Raw genomic sequence first — 27160 nt, forward strand, 5'->3', positions numbered from 1 at the left:
AGTTTTGTTCACCACATTATAAAAAGGATGTTGAGACTCTAGAAAAAGTACAGAGAAGAGCAACCAGGATAATTAGGGGACTGGAGACTACAACATACGAAGAACTATTACAGGAAGTGGGTATGGTTAGTCTAGTGAAGAGAAGAACCAGGGGAGACAAGATAGCAGTCCTGCAATATTTGAGGGGCTGCCACAGAGAGGAAGGGGTCAAGTATTTTCTAAAGCACCTGTAGCCAGACAAGGAACAATGGATGGAAACTGAACAAGGAGAGATTTAACCTGGAAATAAGGAGAAGTTTTCTGACAGTGAGAACAATCAATCAAGGGAACAACTTGTCCTCGGAAGTTGTGGGAGTGCCATCACGTGAGACTTTCAAGAAGAGATTGGACTGCCATTTGTCAGAAATGGTGTAGGGTCTCCCGCTTGGGCGGGGGGGTTGGACTAGATGACCTACAAGGTCCCTTCCAACTCTAATTATCTGTTAAATCTGAATACTTATTTAAAAAGTGGGATTTCATTTATTACAATATGTTAAATCAACAGAAAGAATAAATCTAGATAATGGGTTTAAAAACTTATGAACAACAGTATTAATAACCAGGAAGGAAAACCTGTTGTTAATAGTCTCAGTCATTGTTTTCTAAGCATTCTTATTCACTTCTATACAAATGTACATTTTTCTTCAACCGTGTCAATGTATATGGCCATGCACAGTAGGGGAAAAAAGCTTGAGAGCTTTACCACTCAGTACTGACATGAGTTTCATTAAGGAAATTCTGTTCTTGTTTAACACGTTTCTCCATATTATGATTATAGATGATGTCATCTCACTAGGAATGGTGTTTCGATAACTGTTTCCCTTTGTAAAAGGTTTTTCAAGAACGAAAGCCTATGAATAACAAGGGTTGAATAAAATTGTCTAATTACGTTTAAAATGTTAACATTCTCACACTTAAAGAGTGAAAATGTTATGCAATATTCCAAATCCTGAGGTCTTAACCATTTTCAACTGTTCCTCCATGATGAAATGTTTTAAATGACTAGTAGTAGGCACCATTTCTAACAATGAAATTTTAAAATAGCTGTTACTTACTGGTTTCCAATTCCAATTTGATAATCAAAAATTTGGTGGCCACTTCAAATCTTCTACGGATAGAAGTGTTCAAGATAGGATTTAAGATGCAGTGCATAATTTCATGTTAATGAACATTTAATGCTTTATTGTATCATGCAGATCCTCTTTGGGAAGTCAGTGCAGCGCTTCATTTTATTCTCCTTATATTGAGCTAAATTATCAATGTTTATCTTAGTGCTGACATGCATATCAGCAGTCACCTCTTCAAGATATCAAATATAAATAAAGTAATTTCCAGTACTATTGAGAAATACTGCTTTACTAGAGATGTTGGGATTGAGGTTTTAGTCATGTGAAATATGGGTACTGTTGTTGAGTCTTAATTGGTTTTATTTAAGGGGAATGAGATTGTGCTTAACCACCATGTTTCCCCCTTTCTCCATGTATTAAAGTTACTGAACTTGCTGTTCAGATAAAAAGTCCTTACATTCTGTTTGCTATATATAGCTATTTGATCATTAAATGTCTGTTTATATTTTGTTTCTTAAGTGAAGCTCATTTTGCTTGACTTAATTTTGTATGGGCTTAGGTAATGATAATTTAAAACAAATAGAAATACTTTTAATCTGAAGTACAATATTTCTTAATACTTTTTAAACATGTAAGGAAATTCTGCTTTGAGGTAGGAATGATTATGCATCATGGAAGGAAGGCAAGGGTCTCTTTCCACTAAGAGGTTTCTCAAAAGCATTGGGGTTTTATTAAATGAAAAAGTGGGCAATTTTGTAGATGTTTAATATTTTTAGTCAAACCGGTCAAATGCCTCCCTATGAAATTATACATAGGTATATTTTTTTAGCATGATATGTACATATAGTTTAATGGTGGATGAAAACCTTGACAGCATTATCATTTTTTAAAAAAAATATAGTAGAATTTAACTATTTCTAAAGATAGAGCTATATTTCCTGTCTTTAAGGGTAAAAAGAAATAATAGGCAAAACTTTGTCATGTATTCTATGTGTAAAGAAGACTGCACGGAAATTTGTTAAATGCTTAATTGATATGTGCTAATCTTGCTCTGTTGTGGGAGAACATAATAGTTTAACTTTGTTATGAAGAGCACTCCATTGTGCATATCGAAAGAGGCAGGAAGATTTCATGAAGCTCTGCTGATTTCATATACAGTAGTGCTAATGCTTAGGAGGTGTGCTATTTTTAGCCTTGTTGCCAGGCAGATCTTTTCCTGCTTCCTGCTGATTCTCAGCCTCTAGTACTGCTAGGCTTGTTCAAACCAGTCTTTAGTTGCCAACCAATGGAATTGCATTAATATTCAGTAATTTGTCTGACATCAGACTTGTTATGTCTTGTTTATGTATATTTTCTCTTATTAGGCTTGCTGATAATATGGTAGCATGGCTTCAGGGGCTTCTTGTTAGGACATGTTTCTATATACTCAGAAAAGGTATTGTCATTTTTAAATGACAAGTAAATGCCAAAGGAAAATCTGTAGGTTAATTTGGTTCATGATAAGGGGAGATAAATTTGTATTATAACAAAATTTTCATTTGTGAAGTCTCCCAAAATTGAAGTGCATCTATTTGATCCGCATTTATTATTTTCAAAGTACAGGGTTTGGTGTAAGCCAATAGTGTTTGTGGTTGTGCACATACAAGCAGATATATTTCATTTCTGTCGATGAAATCTTCTCAAAAAACAGTCAACAATTTTCTGGAAAATCCGTAGAAACCGTTTAAGTTTAATGTGTCTTGTAAGAGAATTATCATTTGCTTTCTGAAGGTTTATAAATGCTACTTTTTAATACTGAAATTTTGAATTTTGATGTATTTCTATGTAATTTCCCTTGTGATTCCAGAGGGTGACACTTGGTGGCATAAAAAGGTAAGACAAATCTAATAATAAAGTTACAAATAAGAAAGGAGCTGAAATGTAAATATATATAGTTTTGCATTTTGCTTTTGGTAGGCTTATTGTTGCCCTATTGAAAAACATAATGTTAAATGCTATGTAACTTTTAGTACCAAATATTTATTTGCTGCTTTAAAATAGGTTTCTTAATGGAGAACACAGTAAGAGAGCATTGTCAAAATTTCCTGTTATGCTTGGGCAAGCCTTCAACAGCAGCAAGCTTTTAGAGATGTCTAAATCATTCACATTCTATTACTTCTGGCTTTATTTATGAGACAGGTTGCATGTAGTCATGTATCATTTTAGGAAATTGTATTACAAATTTAAGAACTCACCCTTTGATTACTGTATTAACACATGTTCCCATTATACTACCCTGAAGGCTATTTATCATCTTTATAAAACCAAAGGAATGCTTTTGCAACCTAGCAAATGTCCTGCTGAGATGGTGATTTATTTAAAATCCAAATATAGGAAATCCAACTATAGGAAATAATGCAAAGATGGTTAGCAAAATAAAAGTATAAGTTTAAAAAGTATTTGAGAGAATATGCCAATAACAATAGCAAATCACAGCCGATTAGCACAGTTGATTTGCATAGACTTTATAGTAGCTTGTAATTGTATATTAGCGCTTTAGCAGTTATCTTAACAATTTTATGGTTTTATGATAGTTGCTCAGAAACTAACATAGAATGCAATTAGTTGATTTTTATGTTGGTTGAAGGAAATGTATACTATTTGATACTGAAATTGAAAAATTCAGAACTGGTTAAGCTCTCAATTTCACAACCTGTTATATGGAAACTTCAACAATTTCCAATCTTACTGCTACAATTACCCTTAACATTATATTGAAGAAGGATATTTCAAAATACTGTAAAGGATTGTACATTTTCTAAATATTTTAGCAATTTTTTCTTACAAGCTATATGTCTAAATGTTCAGTTTTATTTGATTTTCTTGTTGCTGGGCAGAACTGAGATTTCATGTTCTTAACTGGTGGGTCAGGATTAGCATTCCTGAGCCAATAGGATAAGATAAAACTTTCACAGGAAGCAGCTTGGTAACAATAAAGCACAGCTGCCAATTTTTTCCTGTCTCACAAATTTGTGAGTACAGCTAACTCCATCTTGAGTATGCTTCTGATACTGCAAGAGCTAAAAAAAATAGAAGAAATACTATTGCTGTTGTTAACTACCATTCTTCCTGATTTATGCTCAATCTAAGTGGCAACAATTATGCAAATTATCATTCTTGGAGTCTTATTCAAGACTTATAGTTCTTATTTTTTCTTAATAAAATGGGAAACCAAAACAAACAATGTAAGCACTGCCTTTTAATACATATATAATTCAGCTTGTGTGGAAGGTAATGCAATTCTTTTAAGTGTAGAATTTTTGTTAATTTGCTAATGGCATAAATGGAGTACATAATTTAGGAAATATTTATAAAGACACCTAAGCACTCCAGCAAATACTTTAAAGAAAGAAGAAAAATAATCTTAACAAGATTATAAAAATGTATGGAATTTCAAAACATCACTATGCATTTCTTCATGTGTATTCTTGGCATAGCAAAGTGGAATTCATTATACAAGCGTGCATTTCCATTTTGATGGACTGTCTGAGCCATGTTTTAGAACAGGCGTCTATAATCCATCTAGAACATGGTACCAAGGCCAAGGATTTCCTAATTACCGTGCAGGCAACATTTATGCATATCCACTTAATAGTGAACATTATTTGCTAATATATGTTTTTTCTAAACTGGGTTATGTTTGTTGGAGAAACACTGCTTTTGAAACTAACAGAAATGCCCTTCTGGAATGCTTGTAACTTATGGAACTGTCTTGAGTCTCATACAATATGTTGTCTTTCTGTGATCTTGGCCTCTGTTGCCCGGTAAAATACACTTGAGCCAGAAAGTGATTGGTTAACCTTTTTAACTACTAATATGACTTCATGAGTATGGGTTAATTCATAGCAGTAGCTATTCTAATATCTATCTTCGTTGACATGTAGCAATGAACTTGCTTTTTTAAAAAAAAAATAGGGAAGAGAAAGAAAAGTTCCTAATTATGAAGGCAAGGACACTTTGGAATATCGCTTTAGAAACTACTCTTACACAGATGAACATTGAAAACTTACATCAGTATTGACAAAACGCTTCACCGAATAAAAGTGACAGTGATTTAAATAATTTCTTCTGGTAGATGAAATAATGTTTAATATTTATGAAATGAATTGTATTATGCATATGCAAATACTATATATAAGTGTTTGCAAAACTAAGCAAGATATACTTACACAGTCCTATCTCCTAATTTGTCGTATGGTTCTGAACTGTAGAACTTCAAAAAGCAAAAATAAGAGCATTGAATTTCAGAAATTGTTTCTTCTTGGTAAGACATATCTCTTTAAGATTTGTGGGTGTTTATGAAGCCACTGAATTAAGTTATGCAAGCTTTTCTGCATTACCTGCATTCTGTGGAGCCATTTTTATGACAAGTGATCAAGATTTACTAAAGCATCCAATTTTATAGTTTTAAATCCCCCTGATGTAAAATTACAGATACACTTTCTGGAGTAAAAAGCAGAAATACTGAATCTCTATTTTAAATTCCTCATGTATGATTTTAAGTTAACTATTACCAGATCTACATGCATATGAGCTTTATTTGAAGAATGGAACATGTTTTTACAGCAATTTTATTCTAAAAAATAGAGAATGACTGATTGGTTTGCACAGATATCACCAAATTATTTAAAGTGCTTAGTTATGATCTAATTGCATACTGCTTTGGTTTTTCTTGACACTGTACCTTCTCTAACAACAAATCTATGAAGTGACTAACTACTGCACCCTTGTGGATATTTTGTGATGTTTGCGCAATAGGGATTAAAATATTGTGTTAAATCAGTTTAAATGTCTTAGGATATTTCAAAAATAAATTTAGCAGAGTTTATAGTGAACGTTTCTTGAGTGGTTTTCTTCATTTTTTAAAAAAAAATTCTACTGAAAAGACTCCCAGTTAGACATTAGTCCTGGAGAAGGCACAGGTAGCCCTCATTTAACAGCTGCCCTAGTTAGCAACCATTTGAAGTTATGACAGCACTGAGAAAGTAACTTTACAACCAGTCCTTACGTGTATTATTATGCAATCATGTGGTTCCATTTGCATGATTCACAGCTGGCTTCCAACAAGCAAAATCAATGGAGAATCTAGCAGTAAAATCACAAATCATTTAGCCACCATGGGTAATTTGCTTAACAATTGCAGCAGAAGTGAAGTTGTAAATCCATCACAGTCATGTGATGTCTCACTTAACTGCATTGCTTATCGACAGAGTTGCTGATCCTAATTGTGGTTGTTAAGCAAGGACTACCAATCTCTACCAATTTTTAAAGACTTGCTATCTCAATTGAACTTGAAAGATGACAATTTATAGAATGTGATTTCAATATGGTGCCATCCATACTTTACCTCCATGATCAAGTTTTAATAACTTCCTGAAATAAAAAGAGATTCTGTGCCACAAAAGGTCCAATGAGAGTCATTGTTAAATCATCTTCCCAATGATTTTACAAAAAAATAAATAACAAACCTGTTGTATTTAATGTTAGATTTTTACTGATGGATTTTTCTTGTTTTTCTTTTTTATCCTAAAACTACTTTTAAGAATCAAGATGGAAAACAGTGAAGAACCTCAAAAAAAAGTGTTTAAGGCCCGTAAAACCATGCGAGCAAGTGACAGACAACAGCTTGAAAGTGTATATAAAGTAAAAGAAGATCTTTTGAAGACCGCTGATCTGAAACTGTTAAATGGAAAACATGAAAATGGGGATTCAGATATCAGTTCTCCTTTATTAAATTCTGACTGCATTGAGGAAAGAGAGGTGAATGGCCTAGATGATGCATGTCTTGATCCTGAAGACAATAAAATAGAATCTGATGAAATCACTGATGTCAAAAGTCCAGATAACAAGGACAACCAGCATAGTGACTTAACAGCAAAATTTGAAACACTATCTCCTGAAAACATTGTTTCTGAGCAACATCATGAAAATAGTAGCCCACTTTTGAGTCCTGGATCTGAAAGTCAAGTACTTGAATGTAATAAAGATAATGATATCCAGGAAGAGATCACTATAAAAGAGGACCTAAATTATAAAGATCTTTGTGTAGCTGATATTTCGGATCAGAAATCCTCATCAAGTCATACTGAAGAAGAAAGTAACGTTAATGACCAAATGGTAGAACCAGCAGAAACAAATGAGTTGGCTATTACTCCTGAGCTGTCTATAGAGGAAAAAAATAATGCAGAGGAAGCTGTTGTAAAAGAGAACGTTAATGAGGAAGCAATATCTAGTAGTTTGAATACAGCTGAAGGTTCAAAGAATGAAATCAAATCTGCAAATGTTGTAGAGACTATAGCTCAAAAAACTGTAGAAGAACCACCAACTGAGAATATGTTGGGAAATGCAGCTAGAATGGAAACAGATGAAATCATTCCGATTTTAGAAAAGCTGGCCCCAGCAAATGCATTAGATTGTTTCTCTCAGCCCATCTTGCTTCCTGTAGAGACTCCTAGCTTATGTTCAGAAGAAAAGGTAGCAAATTCTTTAAATTCTCCATCTAAACATGAAAGCAATGAAAGTTTGCCCAAAGAAGCTTTCTTGGTTCTTTCTGATGAAGAAGAAGTTTGTTGTGACAAAGACGCTGTAGTATTAATGCCAAGCCATGAAAACCCTCCAGGTGAGTGGCATCTTCCCCCCCACCCTCAATTTAGTTATATTAAATGTAGAACAAACATTAATTGTATCCAGTGTTTTAAAGTCACAATATCAATATCATTTTTCTGTTTAAAAATTAAAACATAAAAATAATACTGTACAATAACCATAAAATAGTAAACTACTCAAGCTTTCAAAGCCTACTTTTCATTAATAACAACAACCATCAAACAACAACATCTGCCTATCCCAAGTCCTTGGGAAGAACTCAATAGGTGGATAAAAATGCCAAATTGAGTGTAAATATCTTGCTGATTGCGACCAACTATAATATTTTTTTAAATTCATGTGCCACCCAACTCCCAGCAACTGTAGAATACCAAATCAAATCAAATAGACCATATCTACAACAAATGCAGTAAAAACTATTTTAGAGGCGTTTCATGCTGTTGATACCTACTTGTGGTTAATTGAATTTTATTTTTTACATTTATAATATATTCAGACTAGATTTAATTTTGTTGCTGTGTAAAGTTCAAACTGCATTAGTAGAATATTTGAATCAGTTGATATTAACTGGCTCAATTTTTACTTGTTTTTCTACTTCGCTTATGAATCTTTTGATATTGAAATTTGATTTTCAGGGTTGATTCTCAGCAGTGATATTCTGTTTGTAATAAAAATACTAATGTTTGATTTTATTTCAAAAACAGTTTGGTTCATGAGAGTTGGAATAACAATTGAAAATAAAATATCAGGATTGAAAACTTCCTCACAAATACCTTCGTTACGCTGTAACGTAACTTTGTTACATGTCATTTGTAAGCATTAAATTCTGTTGAGTAGGATTGAATTCTGAAGAAAATTTTGTCAAAAACAATAAAGTGCTACCTTCTGGAACTATGTGAATAGTACTCAAACCACTACAAAATAATTTCCAAAATTCTTAAAGGCAACAGAAAAGAATTAGTTGATCAGTATTTCAAATATGTCTGAAAGATTTAGAAACTAATTTTTGTGTAATTCTAAAATAAAGAATTGCTCAAATTGATTTCTATTTTACTTGAAATGGTATATAGTGCCTTTGTCCCTATTTGAGATGTGCATTGTATTATTTAAAATTTAAATTATGGAACAATAGAATCAAACCTTAACTCTGAAAAGCCATATTAGATTAAAACAAACTGTGGTCCAAAATATAAATGAAAATACATTTTTAAATCAAAAATTTAGTTTAATAATGCTCATCACTGTTTCTTTAAATATTGTTTCCTATTAAGATTATTATCTACTTGAATAATTTATATTCTGGTTCTTAGATGTAAGGTTCTTAGAGCAGATACATGATGCATATGCCCTTTCTGACATTTATGTGGAATTCGCAGCAGATGTTACTTCTTTGCACCGTAAGGAAGAAACATCTGCCACCATCTAGGATTGAACTCTCAATCTTCTGAGTGGGAGGCGAGCATCTTCACCACTATGTTACCACGCTGCTTACACTGCTGTGTATTCTATATATTCAGCATATACATAGAGTACATATTGAAGGAAGTTGGATTAGGAAATAATTAGCAGGGGTTTAAAATTGGAAGAAGAAATGTAACCTGCACTATGCTAATGACAGTAGAAATGCAAATCTCTAAACTCTAGTAATGAAAGTAAAAAGAGCAGAATGAAAAAAAATGGGGTAGGATGAAATATAAAGACCAAACCAATGGCAATAGGTACAGCAAGCAAATCTAAGCAATCTTAAAATTGATAATAAAATACTGAAGCGGATAGTGTGCATAGTACAGTCACACAGGTGAATGTATATTGGGTGTCTAAAGAAAGGCATAAATAATCCATGAACTGCACTGGGTGCCAGTTTGCTTCCAGATCTAATTCTAGGATACATTTTGTGGATATCTTCATGTAGAGCATGTTACAATAATCCAATCAGGAGAACTTCCGGTTTGAAGGGCTTCGGCGACAGACAGATATCTGTGATCATGCGCAGTTTCTGTCGGCTCCCTGCTGGAGCGCCCCGAGCCGGCTGGTTTCGGGGCTAAGCCACCCCGTAGAGGTGGTGAAGAGGGGGGAGACCCCCTGCAGGATCGAGGAGAGCTGCATCTCTCCTCCTCAGCTGGCCATTACTCCCTTTCCCGAAGGCAGTTGCAGCGGTGGTCAGAAATGGCCACCACAAAGAAGAACTCAACCGGAAAAGAATGTGCAGGAGGAAGATAAGAAGTGAAAGTTTTGGCTGACAGGATTAAATTGTAAAAGCAACAGCCAAGGTACCCTGGAATTTAAACTTACAAAAAATAACATCACTCCCAAAGAAGAGTCGGAAGTAGCGAAGGAGAGTGAAAAGGGAAAGTTTTGGCTTTTTTTCCCTTCTCTCCCCTTCCCTATATTGACAAATAAGAGGCTTAAATAAGAAATCGGAAAAATCCGCTTTGACATCAATAGGCAATTAAGCTGAAAATAAAACAAAATGCCAAAGGGATAATAAAGATTTCTGGACATTAAAAATTTTCTTTTTCATAAGGAGGAAGGGAGAGAAAAAGAATACGGGCAGGATCTGGAAAAGGGAGGAGACTGCCTGGAATTAAAAAGAATCTACAGTAAAACTTCAACAAGACTTCTAAAAGATACATTTTAACTGAAACTTTGCAACTAAATAGTAACCCCAGGAAGAGAAAGTGAAAAAAAAAAAAGAAACAGTTTGCGTGCATTTGGATTATTTGGTGATCTTGGGATTCTTGTTTATTATATTTGAATGACTAAAATCAATCGGGTGGTTGTTTAAAAATTTATACAATGGCACCACTTCTGGATGAATTGAAAATGGAACTTAAAAAGTGCAAAGAAGATGCACAAGAAGGGAAGGGTTCTTTTGGCTTTGTTTTTCAATTCTTAGAAATGGAGATTTGGAACTATGAGAAACAACAAGAAACAACTGCAAAACAAGAAGACGGACAAAAAAGAAGCCTCTTTAATGAACAAGCAATTTTATGTGGGGAAGAAAAAGGAAAGGAGGGAAAGAGAATGGAGAATTTAAGACTTAAAAAAACAACCAAAGAAAAGAAAAATAATTTGAAAAATAATTATAATACTAGAAAGCAACAGAAGAGGGGAATACAGAAGAGAGAAATAGAGGTAAAGAGACAAGGGGGTAAAAAGGAGAGAGAGAAGAAGAGAGGGAAGAAGGAAAGGAAAAGAAGTTACAAAGGACCGGAGCAAGATATAGAGAAACGGGACCTATTTAGAGATAATTGGTGAAAACCTAACTGAAAAAGGGATTCTGTAAAGGTACATAAGATTGTACTGTTATATTAGTAATAGAAATAACTTTAGAAAATTGGAAACAACCTATAATTAAAATGAGGGATAAAATAGTGTAATTTAGTGAAATGTTTGTGAATAAGATAAGTGAAATAAATGAGAAAATTGAATTAGGAAGGAATGGGAACATCTTAATTAGTTAATGTTTTATAAAATATAAGTGATGGGGGGGAATTAACTATGGAAAGCTTATAATTGTTCCCATAGAAGTATGATATTTAATTGAAAAGTAATGTTAAAGATGTTAAGACTTCAATGAATATTAATATTAATGATAGAATTGAACTGGAATGGAATGTTGTTTTAATTATATATATATATTTATAATTTTTTTCTTTTTTTAAGAATACAGTGTATATTTTAAGAATGTACCAAGCAGAATCCGAATGGAAGTTATGTATTATATTGAATGTTACAACTTTAGGGAAAAGATATAAAGGCGTCATACTCCAATCAGTAACTATAGGAGAAATTTTGTTTAATGAGAAAAGATAATAGATAATTGAAACAGGACAGGAAAAAAATACAATGATTTGAATTGAGATGAGATAATTAAAATAAAATTGAGAATATTAAAAGAGAGGAGAAGCTATGTAGAAAATGTAAAATAGTAATAAGATATGGAATAGAATATAAAAATGAAAATGAACCTGAATTTGTGTCTGTACGAAGAAATGTAACCCGGGATTATGCTGCTTTCAAAAAAGATGTTTTATTTGTATTTTTTTTCTCTTTGTGAAAACTCAAAATTTACACACAAAAAAATATAATCCAATCAGGAGATCACCAAGGCATAAGTAACTGAGCAGAGAGCCTTCCTTTCTGGGAAAGGATGTAACAGGTGCACAATGGGAGTTGGGCAAAGGTACTCCTGACCACACCTGCCACCTGCTTTTCAATCAGGTCCTGTGAGTCTAAGAGGTCCTTTACCAGGTTTGTAAGCAGTAGTGCAACTGCATCCAAGACCCAAGATGAAAACTGGATACAGGGCACCCACCCACAGCCACTCCGTGTTATCAGGGTTCAGTTGTTGTCTGTTGCTCCCCATTCAGATCCCTGTAGCCTCTAGACACCACAAAAGGACAACCACTGCATCACTCACTCCACCTAGGACAGAGATAATATCACCACTACATTGGTGATACCTCATCCTTATGGCGATGGATGATCTCACCCAGAGGTTTCATGTAGCTATTAAAAAGGAGTGGAGGGAGCACTGAGCCCTGCTGCACCCAACAAAGGAAGGGCCATGAACTGGATCTCTCACTCTATTAACGCCAGTTGGAATTGGCCTCTGAAGAAAAAGGAGAACCAGCCCCACCCACCCCAAGATCACCCCTAAAGGATGCCATAGTCAAGCAAGGAGAGCAAAGATGGATGCACAACCTCCCTTTCACTCCTACCAGATATCATCCATTAGTGCAACCAATGCAGTTTTGGCCCCATATCAGAGCCTGAAATCTGATTGAAAAGAGTCCAGATAATGCTTTTTCTCCAGGGCCCTCTTGAGGTCATACCACCTTCTCAAGTGCTTTTCCTAAAAAGCAAAAGTTGAAGATTACACGAAAATTGTCCAGCACAGTCGAGTTCAGTGATGGCTTCTTGATCTAGGGGGCAGAGCAGTGACTCATTAAAAGGGGCTGGAAACGCTCACTCCAACAAGGATTAAGTCACCCACCCACATGACACCCACTGGATAGACTTAACCAGACAGAAGGGTCATGGATCTAATATGCAGGTGGTGGTTGTTGCACCCTACAGGACCCTGCCCACTTCCTCAGGTTGAACAGTTCCCATAAAGTTGGGTATGTGTGCTCCTTTGTCATCTACATAGGACTTAGACCACTCTTGGATCCAACTATGAACAAATCCAAGTGATTTTATCCACTAATGCCTCAGAAATTCCTCTGCTTGTCTCTGAAGATGGATTTCTGAGGCACCCTATCCAAGGAGGACTCTGGTGACCCTAAGCATGGCTGCTGGGCAGCATTTTGTGGATGCAGTAAGAGCAGAGAGGTATCAATGCTTAGCGGCTCTTATTGGCATTAGGTAAACCTTAATAGCAATTTTAGCTCATGTTTGGTCAAGTTCGTTCTTTGTTTTCCTCCAGCAGTGCTTCAGGCAACTCTTTGGGGCATCCTTTTGACTCTCTTAGCTCCTCTGTGAAGCATAGGGAGTAATGAGTGATCGGACCAGAGAGATTATATAAGAGCAATCCTGTCTAGGGCCCCAGTAGACTCCCTATTCTGGGCAACCGCTAGGACCTCAACAGGACCATGTAGCAGCAGTTATTTCAGTTATCTCAGCTCCCTTTGAAATCCATTTGGGACTGTCATTTGCCAGGTGTGGGCTAATGTGTTCACTGGGTATGAATGGGTTCAGCTTCCCTGCAGAGAGGAATACTACAAGAGAACCTTAATCATGGGGTGTGATATGACCATGAGAGTCGTTAAACCCTTACATCACATTGTCACTGCTCTGACAAGAAAACAAAATCCTGAGTCAGGCCAAGAATGACTGGGACAGGTCTAAGGCTATCGTGGAGACCATGAACACCTGAGCCGCTTTGGAGGCCTAAGCCAGGGATGGCAAAGTGGGGTCCCCCAGAATTATAAGGGGTGTGCGATGAGAGGAGTCAATGGCCCAGTGATTAAGATGTTGGACTTCTTGGCTGGAAAGTTGTCAGCCAGGTTCAAGAACCAAGCGCCATCGCCGGGATGAGTTCCCATTACTTATCCTAGCTCCTGCCACTTAGGAGTTCAAAAGAATGTGAATGCAAATAGATAAATAGATACCACTTTGATGGGAAGGTAATGTTACGTACACCTCAGCATATAGACATGCTGGCCACATTACCACAAAAGTGTCTTCAGATAACGCTGACTCCCTCAATTAAGAAAGGGAGATGAGCACTACTCTCTAGAGTCAGATACAACTAGATAGGGGAAACCTTTACCTAAAATCATAAGTCGGGAATTCTACAGACAGCCCTGAAATAGCCTTCAGTAGCTCAGGCAGGGAAGTTGCTGGGTAGCAGAGAAGCTGGTACCATAGCGACAATCCCAATTGCTCCCATGAACTAATTTCAGGAACAGGATCTTGCAACTGATAACTTGTGCAAATTAGCAATTTCTGCATAGCATCTGTTTTGCTGTGGGGATCTTGGCTGGAAGTCACTAAACCATGTCAATGAAGTGAGAGTTTTTAACTTTACATGAATGAGAATCGAAAACAGCATTTATTTTGTCAGTTACTTCTTACTGCAGCACACTTATTTTTATTACAAACTCATCCAAGTCAGTTCCTGCATGATCAAGTTTCTTTTTAAAACTATAAGACAGAACTGCCAGAGAAGAGGAGACCTGAAATCATTGATAGCCTCACATTTCAATGAATGAAGACATGCATTCAATTTCACAGCTACTAAAATGGTTGGCTGAGTAGGGACAAAAATAGCCTGGGAAATGATTGAATCTGGGGAAAGGATCCCTTGTCAGTCAACAGGAGTACAGATTTACTACCAGCTTATTCATTACTTGGTGCCAAGGGCACAGCATCACAAGGAAACAACAACCAATTACTTAATAGCCAGGCATCAACACTCCAATTGTCAACTAAAAGCCACACGCAACCAGGCACCACCACATAAATTCTATGCATAGTGCACATTTTCTGGAGAGGAGTTCCAAAAGCCTGGAAGGCTAAACCTCTGGTCCTGATGACCAACTCAGATTGGATCCTGTATACAGTAGGCAATTGCACTGAGGATAACAATGAAGATTGTCTAGGTGGATTAGTCTAGAATAAATTCTATTTGCTTAGAATTATGACACACATACCAAGAGAAATGGAACTGCTAAGCAATTTTGCCTATTTTGCTTAGCTTAATTATAATGTAATGCCATCTGTGTTTTCTTCAAACATGAGAATTATAGCTTGAGAAGCCCACCTGAAAGTTGTAACTAGAAAAGATGGCCTTTAAGGATTGGGGAAGTATAGTATAGTGGTTAAAGTGTTGGACTTTAACCCAGATTCTAATCCACCCTTAGTCACAAAGGTTCACGAGTGACCTTGTGCCTATCACTCAGCCCAATCTCTGTCAAAGAGCTGCTGTTGTAGACAGTATTATCTCTACCAGCGGTCGCCCACCGTGGGCCGTGAGAAAATTTTGGTGGGTCGCAGAGAAATCTCACCCCCGAAGCACCCCCTCCCAAAGCAATTAATCCAGGCTGCGCAGAAAGACAAGGCTGCACTGCCCACATGGCCCACGGGAACACTCCCCACCCGCTTCTTACCCAGCAAATTTGGATGCTAAATTTCTATTTTTCCTTTTTCCGACCATCATCTGTTCTGCTGTGCTGGGAGATTTAGATTAGCTAGGAAGCAGGAAATGGTTGGATTTCTTGTTTGCTAGCCAGTCTTTAGATCTTCGGTACAAGTGAACCTCCCTTGGTACACTGAAGGTTTGCTTGCAAGCAAATTCAGTTCAGACTCATGGCAAGTAAATTTGAGAGACTAAGCTAGCCGATGGCAGATAGATAGATCACTGAATGATTCTGTGAGCAACTCAATCTGCCTGCTTTGCCTGATTTGGGGTAAAAGTTGCTCTTTTTTATAAAAAATGCAATATTTACATACATGGTGTGTTGTGAGTTAATTTTGTGAGTTTGCTTGCAAGCAAATTTTATGTGACAGACTGAGCTAGCCAATGGCAGATAGATAGATCACTGAATGAATCTGAGCAACTCAATCTGCCTGCCTGCTTTGCCCGATTTTGGGTAAAAGTTGCTCTTTTTTATAAAAAAAATCAATATTTATATAAATATTTATAATATTTACATACAAGCCATGCACACCCAGTCACGTTACCACCAAGCTACACCCACAAATTAGGCCACACCACAGAACTAGTTAGTGGTCCCTGGGATCTAAAATTATGAGTTTGGTGGTCCCTGAGGTCCAAAAGGTTGGCGACCCCTGATCTATACGACCTTGAGCTACTAAATGAAAGGTGAAATATAAATCTAGCAAATAATGATCTAAGATTCTCCCTCATGTTTAGACATGCTCTTTTTGATATTTATTTTGCCAACCAATTCGTTTTGATTGTTTAAAATATTTAAATTATTTATATTTGCTTAATCTAACTGCTTCTACTTTTAGCTGAACTTTAAAACAATATTATATTACTTTATATTGTCCATATAGATACTAGCTGATCTTGTTTGAGAGATTGGTAATATAGTAACTAATAACATAAAATAGCTTATCTTGATTTTATCATACTATCAATTATTGCGGTGACTTCTTTGTTTTCTAGGTAAAACTATAGATAAGATTCCAGCCTGAAGTAAGTATCAGGACCTCTGGTTATACTACCATCTTTATAGGAGCTGTGCCAAATTTGATTCTATTCAGTGATACATTTGCTGCAATATTACTTTGCATATATGGATTCTTGTTAGGTGTGACTTTATTGGTCAATTTCTTCAGTGTAAATATTTATAGAGCAGTTTGTACAGGTAGTCCTTGACTTACAACCTTCATTGAGCTTAAATTTATGGCTGCATGTTGAGTTATCATGTGACCAGACTCAATTTTAAGGTTGTTTTTACAATGGTTGCTATGAGAAGTGTAGTGTTTAAAGTGAATTGCATAGTTATGCGTCTGAATCAGGATTGTTTAATGTGTGTTTTTGCCAGAAAATGACAAAAAACATTGCAAAATATAATCACTTGACTAGGATGCTGTAGCCTGGCATTAATGTGAGTTGGTCGCCAAGTACCTGAAATAAGTTCGCATGAGGTGGGTCTAATGTGGCAGTCATAACTTTGAGGATGGGTCACAAGTAACTTTACAGTTTGTCCTAAATTTGGTTGGTAAATGATTAGTTGTACTACTTGTAATAAAAATATAATGAAAAGCCAAACAAACTTATATTTTAAAGGACTGGCTTAAAAAACAGTTACGGAATCCACTCTCTGAGGAGATGCATTTAGCTTCCACCCTTATTAAAAAACTTATTAAAAAAATAAATAACTTTTGCTAAGTTTTTAATTATAATTGGTTATGACTGTATTCATTTCCCTCAAGTATTAGAATAAACAGAAATACATAGTGTAAATTGAAACAAATTTTTTTAAAAACCCAGATTAAAAAGCCCATAGTGAGAATTTTCTCTAGACAGGATATTTTAGAACAGTGGTTCACAATCTGTGGGTTGCGACCCCTTTGGGGGTCAAATGACCCTTTCACAGGAGTCGCCTAAAGCCATCAGAAAACGCATATTTTTGATGGTCTTAGGAACCGAGCCATAATTTTATGGTTGAGGGTCACCACAACATGAGGAACTGTATTAAAGGGTCACAACATTAGGAAGGTTGAGAACCACTGTTTTAGAAGATATTCTTTCCCAAATCATTTACCTTTTAAGTTTTGGTTGAAAAACTCTAGAGGAAGGTTTCTGATTTTCTTAGTGTGCAGCTAAATTGGCTCTACAGTTGTCACGGTGATCATGAAAAACACTATTCTTGTTAAGATTGTCTTAATTTGAGTGTTTTAGTCTTCCAGGGCCATATTCTTCAGCCTATCTCTGTCAGCTTAGGTAAGAAGGTAAAAAGACTGTTAAACTATATAGTACTTAATTTGCCAAGAATGCCCAAATTAAAAGCTCAAATGTTGCAACATTGAAATTGGAGACTAGGAATGAGTTAATTCCACCTCTTCTAAATACAGTAGTATGAGGGGCAGTGTCTTCTATGAACTCCAGTTGGATAGCTGAAGAAAAAGAATCAAGCAGCAAGCAAAAGTGACTCATTTCAGCAACTGTGTGACTTCCTTGCAAAATAAATAAGACCAAAGAACACACCTAGGCCGAGGATGAAACAGCTTGATTTGCTGTTCACAAGGGTCAAACCAAGCATAAAGTGACAGGCTCCATATAAGACTTAGCAAAGTAACAATGAGGAAATCCAGCAACAAATCTATGTGTAATATATTAGGACTGAGGACCACTTGGTCCACTGCATCAGACAAGGCATGGTACCAACAAGAGTAACTATCAATGACTGTCTAACAACCAGTCAATGTATTAGCACAGACAATGGGCAGCCAGATCCAGCAAAGAGTACAGTAACAACCAACCTCTCCAGGCCACAAATAGCATGGATTACCTTCTGTTGCTAGAATAGCAGCAGAAAACTGAAATTCTGCCCCAGCAGTCATGGGAGCTCCAGCAAATACACCTCTTAATAAAAAAATTTCCAAAAAAATTTACATGCAAGTTTGAGTAGGCTGCTCCAGACAATCAGGAAGAGAGGGCAGAAAACCATTCTTTCCCATCCTCCACTTTGACATCCTCCACCAGAGCAAAAAATTTCAAGGAATACAAGAAAAGATACTTGGAAAAGAGGGTAACTATCCTGAAAGTGCTACAAATAGAAATTGAGTTCTTAACCCTAAATATCTACAGTAATGAAGATATTTCAATATTCGTTTGGGATACTGAAAAGAGTCATGAGATACACAGACAGAGTCCACTTCCTCTTTGAGTTTAGATGGGGATGAAAACATGCAAGCCTTGCCTCCCTTTAAGAGTTAAATGCTAACACATTCTGAGATATGCTTTGTAAGTCAACAAATCACTCTACTTGGAATTGTATCCTAGCAACCCAATGGTTATTGTCTGAAAGAATTACAAGGATGCTTCCTACAGGGTGTGTCATGGATGTTTCTGTTCCCTTCTGGATGTTTTAATTGAAATAATTGAGCAGATGGAGCTGGCCAAAACTAAAACATCCCTCACATTAATGAACAGTAATGTACTCTCCACTCAGAGAGATCAAGTATAATGGTTACCAATACTTGCAGTATTAATGAAATAGGAACAGCCATGATGTCCAAGTTAACGGCCTTTAAAGGAGAAGAGATAGAAGTATTGTTGAAGGAAGAACGGACAGTGTGTTCAAATGAGCATATGAAATATTACTGGTAGCTGGACTACAACTATTTCTTCATGATTGCTACAGCTTCAGCTTTTTCTAGACAAAAACCTAAGGCAACAGATAAGCAGATTTGTTGGAGTGTTTGCAGTTTGTAGGCATATTCATGGCTTCATGAGTAGTGGAACTGTGGGATCTGTATTCAAAGATCAGAAGATCTGTTTTTGTTGATTTTGCATCCCAGCTATTCAGTTATAACTGCAGTTGTGCTGTAAATTAGTTGGTTTGTTTCTTGTAGTGAGCTGGTTCTTATATTTGATATTAGTATATTGGCATCTTTTAATGCTTGTGCTAGCTATTTCTTTAGAATAAATTTCAATGTGGACAATCTTATTCAACCTATTCCCTGAATGAAATGTGGTAGCCCCTGCTTCTACAGATCTGATGCTTTTTTATGCTGCATTTGTATCTTTTTTATGCTTCATTTGTAACTGAACAGTCACTAAATGAATGTAAGTCAAGCACTACCTGTAAATACCCTTTCAAATTCCTCTTAAGTACAAGTGTACTTTGTGGTTTAAAGCACCATTCTGCCATCAGCTTTGAATATCATTTTGTGTGAAGTTTGCATTCCTGGTTAATAGAAGTAAAAGCATTGTTCCTCCCTGGAATGGAACATTTAGACACAGACCTTTGGCTGCCCCTCCTTCACCCTCAGCCACCTACCTAAGCCCATTAACAGACAGCTTTCCATCTCCGCTGGCCCTCCCCCAGCCATTCTTCACAACCAAAGCTGCCTCCCATACAGTAGCTCTAAATGGCTGGATTCTGTAGATTGTGGTGCATTTGAACTTCAAATATGAAAGCAAATATCCTAGTACTTGAGATTTTGAAACTTATTTCTTCAGCATTTTAGTATCTGGTTGAGCCACTTTGTCTGAGGATGATTGGGATTGGTCCTCCTCTGCTACCAAGTTACGCCAGAGATTTGAAATGGACAAATTTAGATTTATTGATATCCAGCTGCTTGGCTTCTTTTCTAGAGCAGGGTGAAAACTTGATGGTGAAAAATAATTTGAGTTGGGATCATGGCTAAGTCCAGTTGGCACTCTGTATTTGATGTACATTGTTCAATGACTGCTTTGGCCTGATCATATTTCATGCATGACTTGGAGAGAGGCTTAGGGGTGAGATTGGAGTTGCCATTGCCTGTTTCCATGTGGATTGAAAATCATTGTTTATAGTTAATGTGATAAGGTCAAAGGGAAACAAATAGTCTGAGCCAACAGTTGAGTATGGTCACCTACACTCTAGCCTCCACTTTGATGAAGCCTGCTGTAGTAGCAGGATGACAATTTGTGACTTGAATGGCTCATCATAGAAATTTGGATTGTACAAGTTCTAATGTCACAAAATTGGAAAAGGGCCAGAAGCAGTGGTGGGATTCAGATGGTTCGAACTGGTTAACTTTTTGTGCAATTCAGCAAACCGGCTGATCCTACCACTGGCTGGTCTGGCCCCTTCCCCCTCAGTCATGCCCTACATGGCCTGAGAAGGTAAGGCAGGGGAGGGAGACGCACTCGGGTGGGGGGATGGAAATCTCCACCATAGAGTAGGGCAGCCGAAGTGGCTTTGGCCAGAGCCTTAGTGTGGGAGCAAAGCACCCTGTACTTTCCTTTGCATAGCAACAGCATTACGCCTTCATTGTGGTGCATTTGCGCTCAAGGCAGCCTTTGCCTGTTGCCGTTTTGAGTTTGGAGCTGTAAGCTGTGTATGGGCAGCATTGCATTGGAGAGAAGTGGACGGGTCTGATTCTCCAGTGCCTCATCTCTTGCTGGGTTTTTAAAAAGATTTTTGCAGCAGGAAACAGTGGGCAACTACTTCTAGCCTTTGTTGGTACACCTGGGCATGCCTCGGTTGCTCAGGGAGATATGCGATCTCCTGCTCAAGACACTGGCCTGCCGTGTTTGTTGCCACTGCCTCATGGTCTGCTTACTGACCCAGCCCAGCTGCCGCCTCATGGCCTGCCCATTGACCCAATCTGTGCCATTATCACTGCTGGTGTTCCCGCCTTATGGCCGAAGTGGCCTGCCCATTGCTCTCACAGCGCCTTGTGCAGCACTGTGAAATTTAGCGTGCTTCACAATGGGGGAGACAGGGTCCCTTCCTCCTCCTGGACCCCATTACGACTTGAAGCCACAATGCAATCCTGGCCCACTCACCCCTGGCAACAGCTGTGGCATCAGCCACAACCAGGTCAGCAGGCAGACCATGAGGCAGTGGCAGTGAACATGGCAGGCCAGTGACTCGGGGCGGAGAGCAGGTTGCACATCTTCCTGAGTGACTGAAGCATGCCTAGCTGCACCAAAAAATGCCGGAAGTAGCTGCCCACCATAACCTACTGAAAAAATCTTTTTAAAAACCCTGTCGGGCAGTGAGACCCAGCAAGAGATGAGGTGACAGAGAATCAGACCTGGCCACCTCTCTCTGCCGCAGCGCTTTCCGGATGTGGCTTACAGCTCCGAGCTTGAAATGGCAGGAGACGAGGGCTGCCTTGAGAGCAAATGTAACACAACAAAAGTGGAATGCTGTTGCTGCACAAAGGCAAATTCAGGGCACTTTACTCCCGCACTAAGGCTACGGCCATCACTGTTTCGGCCACCTGCACCAGAGTGATGTTGAGTTGGCCATGCCCATTTAGCCATATGACAAACCCACCCACCCCAAGCCATGCCTACCCAGCTGGTAATGAGGGAGAACCAGTTTGAATTTCTTGAATCACATTGGCCAGAAGGCACTATTGGCTTGCCTTCTAATAATTGTACAGGTATACAGCATTAGAAGATGTGGTATTTTAAATGTGCATTTAGGTGTTTTATCTTAAGATTTTCTGAGATTCAATTTATTGTATATATGTTTATAAATAATAATCTGGGGTACAGTGACTTTGCCTATAAATACAAAAAACAATTGGTTTTTCTCACAGAAGACAGAGAAGAAAAAAAAGAACTGAATCACATAGAAGAAAAGGAGCCCAACAAGGAGGAGGAGAAACCTCCAGAAAAATGTACGTATAGCAAAAATAAGAAATTCATACTGCTTGCAGGAATTATGTTGCTGTATTTTTGTATGTTGGCTATACTTCAAAATGGTTTTTGTGTGTGTGTACTCTATTAACAATGACTAAATGAATTCACTTGTTTCTTCCTCATTTCCTTCCCCTGTGCTACCTTCAAATCATGTTTTATAATTCAGGATTCTGTGTTAAAATAGCTACTTCATTTTTGGATAGTCCTATTTTTTATTTTTTCTACTGATAGCCATCCTGTCACTTGAATTATCTACTATGTGAAATTTCATGGTTGCATACAATATGCTTAAAATGCAGAAAAATACATCATCAATGTGCTAAAAGTTTTTCATAGGATTGAACTGCCATTTGTTGTATCAAATATTAAAATTACTAGGAAGGCACATTTATTTTCAAGTTCACTTTAGTTCTCAAATTATTTAGCTGCCTTACCACTACTGAATCCCTAGATCATGCTAAATCTTATACCAGAGTACTGTATGTGCATGTATATGATTCAGGATTGGCAACAAATATTTAGGATATATCATATATGGATTACAAATATATATTAATATATTAATATTTCATCTAGATTAACAAAACACAATAAATATAACAATTTAAAAAGATCTATGTTCAATTACCATCTAACCATTGAAGTGCATTATTGTTTATTTTTAAAAAGTCAGATACTGGACCAGTGTATGTCCTCAGTTTACAGTTGGTCACAGTGTGATCTACAGTTGTGATGTGGGACCCCACAGTCACAAAGAGGGGAGGATACTATGCTCCAGGTATTCAGAGAGTCCTGGCAGACGCCGTGTGAGATACAAATCCTATTCAGGATTGTCAGTTATTGACATGGTAGTTCATGGCACCTTTTGTTGGGGTCATTTATATGCATTCTTAAATCTGGGTGTTCAGCAACCCATTTGGCTTTCCATTGGGAATTGTTATGCAAGTGCCAGTGGAGGCTTCCTGGATTTGAGTCTTACAGCTGATAAATGAGGAAGGTCAGAATGCACCGGTAGGAATGAGTTATTCATACTTTTTTCTGTATTCTTTCACTAGTGCATTTTGCCTACATAAAGCTGGCAGTGCTATATGGCTCAGAGCAAATGGAACTACAATATGCAACAAATAACAAAATGAATAAATGGGGTCATAATGAAATACATGAAATGAAATACATACATACAGATAAACACTTAAATGAGAGAATTGTTCCAGGAGGTTTTCCAGTCCTATTTGGAGACTTTCCTAGATGCAAAATGGGTGTTCTGCCACTGACTTATTTCATCTGCAAGATGCTACCAGATTTTCTTGCTATGTATTAGCATTTTAAGAAGCCTAGTAACATCATGGCTGATTCATATTCACAGTGTTCCTAGTGAACCAAAGAGGTCACATCTTGCCACCAGTTTGCTCAATGTGATGGAATAATTGCGACTATTTTCAAAGTTGCTATCTTAATTTTTGTAAGCATATATTTTAAAAATTAATCTCATACATTGCACACTCATGGTTGAGAATTGTTGATTTTTTAAAATTTATTATGAACAGAGAAAAATATACATCGTTTCCCATTGAGTTTTTAATGGAGCATCGCACCCTTTTTAAAATTCCTTTTTCTCAAATTTTGGTGAAGCTGAATTTCTTGAGGGTTTTTTGTTGTTGAGAGAATCATGGTCTTGAAAAGGTCAACTAAGAAGTCTCTATAAAAAAATCAAAATAAATTTTAGGTGAGGCATCGAGAAGAAAGCGTTCTAAATCAGAGGATATGGATAGTATTCATTCTAAACGCCGAAGATATCTGGGAGATTTTGAAGCAGAATTTGAAGTAAAAATTACAACCAAAGGAGATGTTCATCAGAAACTTGAAAAGGTAAATATGACATTCTTGATTTGTGCATTGTAGGTAATTTGCCTTTTAATTTAAAATATTTTCTGTTTGCTCCAACTATATTAAAATTTTAAAATCCTTAATCTTGAAAATAAATGTTTGGCAGGATTATGCTTTTATAAAGAAGAAAACTATTTAGGAAATGCTTACTTTCCATTGTTCTTGCCTAAGCTGTATTTCTTTAACTTATTGGCTGAATAACAAACCCATTCTTTCCTTTTTACCCATGAGATCTGAGCTTTTTGTTGTTGTTGTTGTTGTCCCTTTCCAGCCTGCGGCAGTGGTGTGAAGGGCTGTGGCAGAGGTGGAGTGGCCATCTACAACCGTCCCAATTTTTCAGGTGTCCCTTGGGAAAATAAATAGCAATAGCACTTAGACTTATATACCACTCCACAATGCTTTTCAACACCATCTGAGTAGTTTACAATGTCAACATATTCCCCACAACAGTCTGGGTCTTCATTTTAGCGACTTTAAAACAATGGAACGTTGAGTCAACCTCAAGCACATCAGGATCAAACTTCAGATTGTGGTCAGACTTAGTCTGCAATACTGCATTCTAACAACTATGCCACCAGGATATACCTAATTGATTAATTAAAAATTAATAATCCACCCCCAATCGAGATTAAAGAAGGTATAGTTTTAACTGGGCTAACCAAAGCTTGTTTATTAAGGGATTAAGAGTAAATTTCATGTATTCCAGAAAACCAAAACTCATTTAATCACCAGCACTCTCCATTGTTGAAATTTAGTCCAGAGCAAGCACTTTTCCACACTGCTGCTGTTGTTACCTGAGCAAGGAATTCTGAATTGCTGCTGCTACCATGTTACCAAAGAGTGTACAAGAGAGGTGGTGCTTCAGAGACAGAACCACACCATCAAAAAGATGATCAACATCAGTAGTATAAATTCTTATATGCTGTTGTTCCTGTTGCTGCATTAGCAGCCATGACCTACAGCCACATATATGGCCTGACTAGATCCCATTCATTTGCAGGCCACCAGGCAACTCCACTTTCCTGGTCTTTCAGAAGGTTATTCTTAATATTTTGTGCTATACCAGTTCTGAGAACAGCTGTTGCCACCCTCCAGCTCCAAGTAAACCGAATGATCTCCTAATTCAACAACAAACCTCCACAACCCACACTGACCCAACAAATTCTGCAAGCCCTAAATTAGCATATTCATATAGAGAACTGCATACCATGTTTCTTAGAAAATAAGGCAAGGGACATATTTTTTTTTTACCCCTGAAAAAACGGCTTGCCTGACCCCCAGGCTTCTTTCGTGGCCAAAAAGAGTGCCGCGCCTGGCTCCCCTCCAGTCAGGCACTGAAGTTCCATCGCTACCACTGAGGGGGGGAGAGAAAGAGAGATCTGATATAACCTTGGAAGGCTGGCGGTGATGTACTCTTTCTCGCATACACAAAGACACACGAACAGGTCCTTCACATCCCCAACTCCTCCAAGGCTACATTCCTTCACTATGAGAGAGAGTGGGGGGGGGAGAGGGAAAGAGAGAGATGGTATCCTGCAATCCCAAATAAAGATTGATTGATCAGTAGGAAAATGCGGGTGGGGGATTTTCCTGCAGATTGTTTTGGGATTTTCCCAGGGTCTCTATTGCTTCTGCTTTTGGCTGCATGTAAGGAAAGCAGTAGAAGACTTTCCCTCCCCAAAGTCTGTGCAAGAAATGAGTCCTTGGGACCCTGCAATTCATCCTGCTCCAAGAGGCTGCACTGGCGCGACAAGTCTCACAAAGACTCATTTCTGGCGGAAATTTTTGGGGTGGGTCATGTTTTATGAGAAACCTGGTAGTTGACCTTGGAGAAGAAATATAAAGACTTTTAGCAAAATTTCATTCAAGGCCAGGAAGACAAGATAGCAGAATAAAGATTAAGATTGTCCCGTTTTGACTCCCTTTGGTATAGGACAAAGGTCAGCAACCTGCGGCTCTGGAGCCGTATGTGGCTCTTTCATCCCTCAGCTGTGACTCCATCGCTGGTTGGCTCCACAATTGATAGGGCTTTTGGAAAGGTAGAGGAAAAAGGACACCATGCTAGGAGACACCATGGTGGGGAAACGGACTTCCAGTTGGCTCCAGAATTGAATGGGGGGCTTCTTTTCCTGTTAGGACCTTTGTGGCTCTTTCAGTATTTAAGGTTGCCAACATTGCAAGAAATTAATCTATCAAAACAGATTCCTTTTAAATTAGAATATAAGAGATTTGCTAGAATTGATTACAAGGGAATTAGAAATGGACATGGATAAAAATAAGAATTTTGAAAGAAGAACGAGGGACCGTAGAAGAAAACAAAAGTAAGAATTTTAGGTATGGAACAAGGTTTTCTGGGAGAAGGAAGAAAAAATGCAAAAATTATTTTACTTGATTATGATTAAATAATGGGCTACTGTCTCTGGTGATTTTTAATAGTTATTTTGACTACAGTTTTCTTCAGAGAAATGTTTAATTTGGTATAATGGATTGGTTTGCAATAGCTGTTATTACTTTAACATAAAATAAGGAGACACTACCTCTAATAATGCTTCATAGTTCTGAATTTTTTTGGTAATGTTTACTTGTTAATTGGAATTAGATTTTGATTATTAAAGATAGGGATTTGGGAATTAGGTTTTAAATAGTGGAATTATATATTTATGTTATGTATTTCTGTTAACTTTTATTGGATCTCTGTTGATGAATTAGATTAGCTGAGGATTTAGAAAGAGATTTACAGGTAACACAACAATTCGTTTAGCAAATGTTCAAAGTTATAATAGCACTGAAAAAAGTGACATGACCATTTTTCACATGATCATTGCAGTATCCCTGTGGCCACATGATCAAAATTTAGATGCTTGCCTACTGGCATACATTTATGATGGTTGCTGTATTCTGATCACCTTTTGCACACTTCTGACAAAGTCAGTAGGAAAGCCATTCACTTAATCATGTTACTAACTTAAGAACTGCAATGATTCACTTAACAATTGGGGCAAGAAATGTTGTAAAATGAAGCAAAGCTCACTTAGCTGTCTTTGTTTAGCAACAGAAATTTTGGGCTCAATTGTAGTTGAAAGAAAATGGTATGTGGTAGAGAAAGAAGTTGTTTTTGTTTGGTTATATTTTAAGAAACAGTGAAAAGTTGTTAATGTTGAATGTACTTGCT

At 37.2% G+C, this 27160-nt stretch overlaps 1 protein-coding gene across 10 annotated transcripts in view; it reads left to right on the forward strand.

The window, feature by feature from the left end:
- Positions 1-27160, forward strand: part of ATF7IP (activating transcription factor 7 interacting protein) — a 98090-nt gene that overhangs the window by 35167 nt on the left and 35763 nt on the right. For 4 of the 10 annotated variants that reach the window (XM_087934697.1, XM_087934698.1, XM_087934696.1 and 1 more), the window contains 4 exons: positions 2953-2978; positions 6689-7764; positions 21999-22079; positions 23828-23970. In XM_087934697.1, coding sequence (XP_087790823.1) covers positions 6696-7764; positions 21999-22079; positions 23828-23970 — 1293 coding nt within the window. In that variant the 5' untranslated portion in view covers positions 2953-2978; positions 6689-6695. Of the gene's footprint in view, positions 1-2377; positions 2542-2952; positions 2979-6688; positions 7765-21998; positions 22080-23827; positions 23971-27160 lie in introns of those variants that run through there. The other 6 variants (XM_026697441.2, XM_087934695.1, XM_026697449.2 and 3 more) reach the window with 3 other exon arrangements.

This window comes from Pseudonaja textilis, chromosome 5 (genome assembly GCF_049901715.1).
Source record: "Pseudonaja textilis isolate UNSWEBS1 chromosome 5, rPseTex1.2, whole genome shotgun sequence".
Taxonomy (NCBI): domain Eukaryota; kingdom Metazoa; phylum Chordata; class Lepidosauria; order Squamata; family Elapidae; genus Pseudonaja; species Pseudonaja textilis.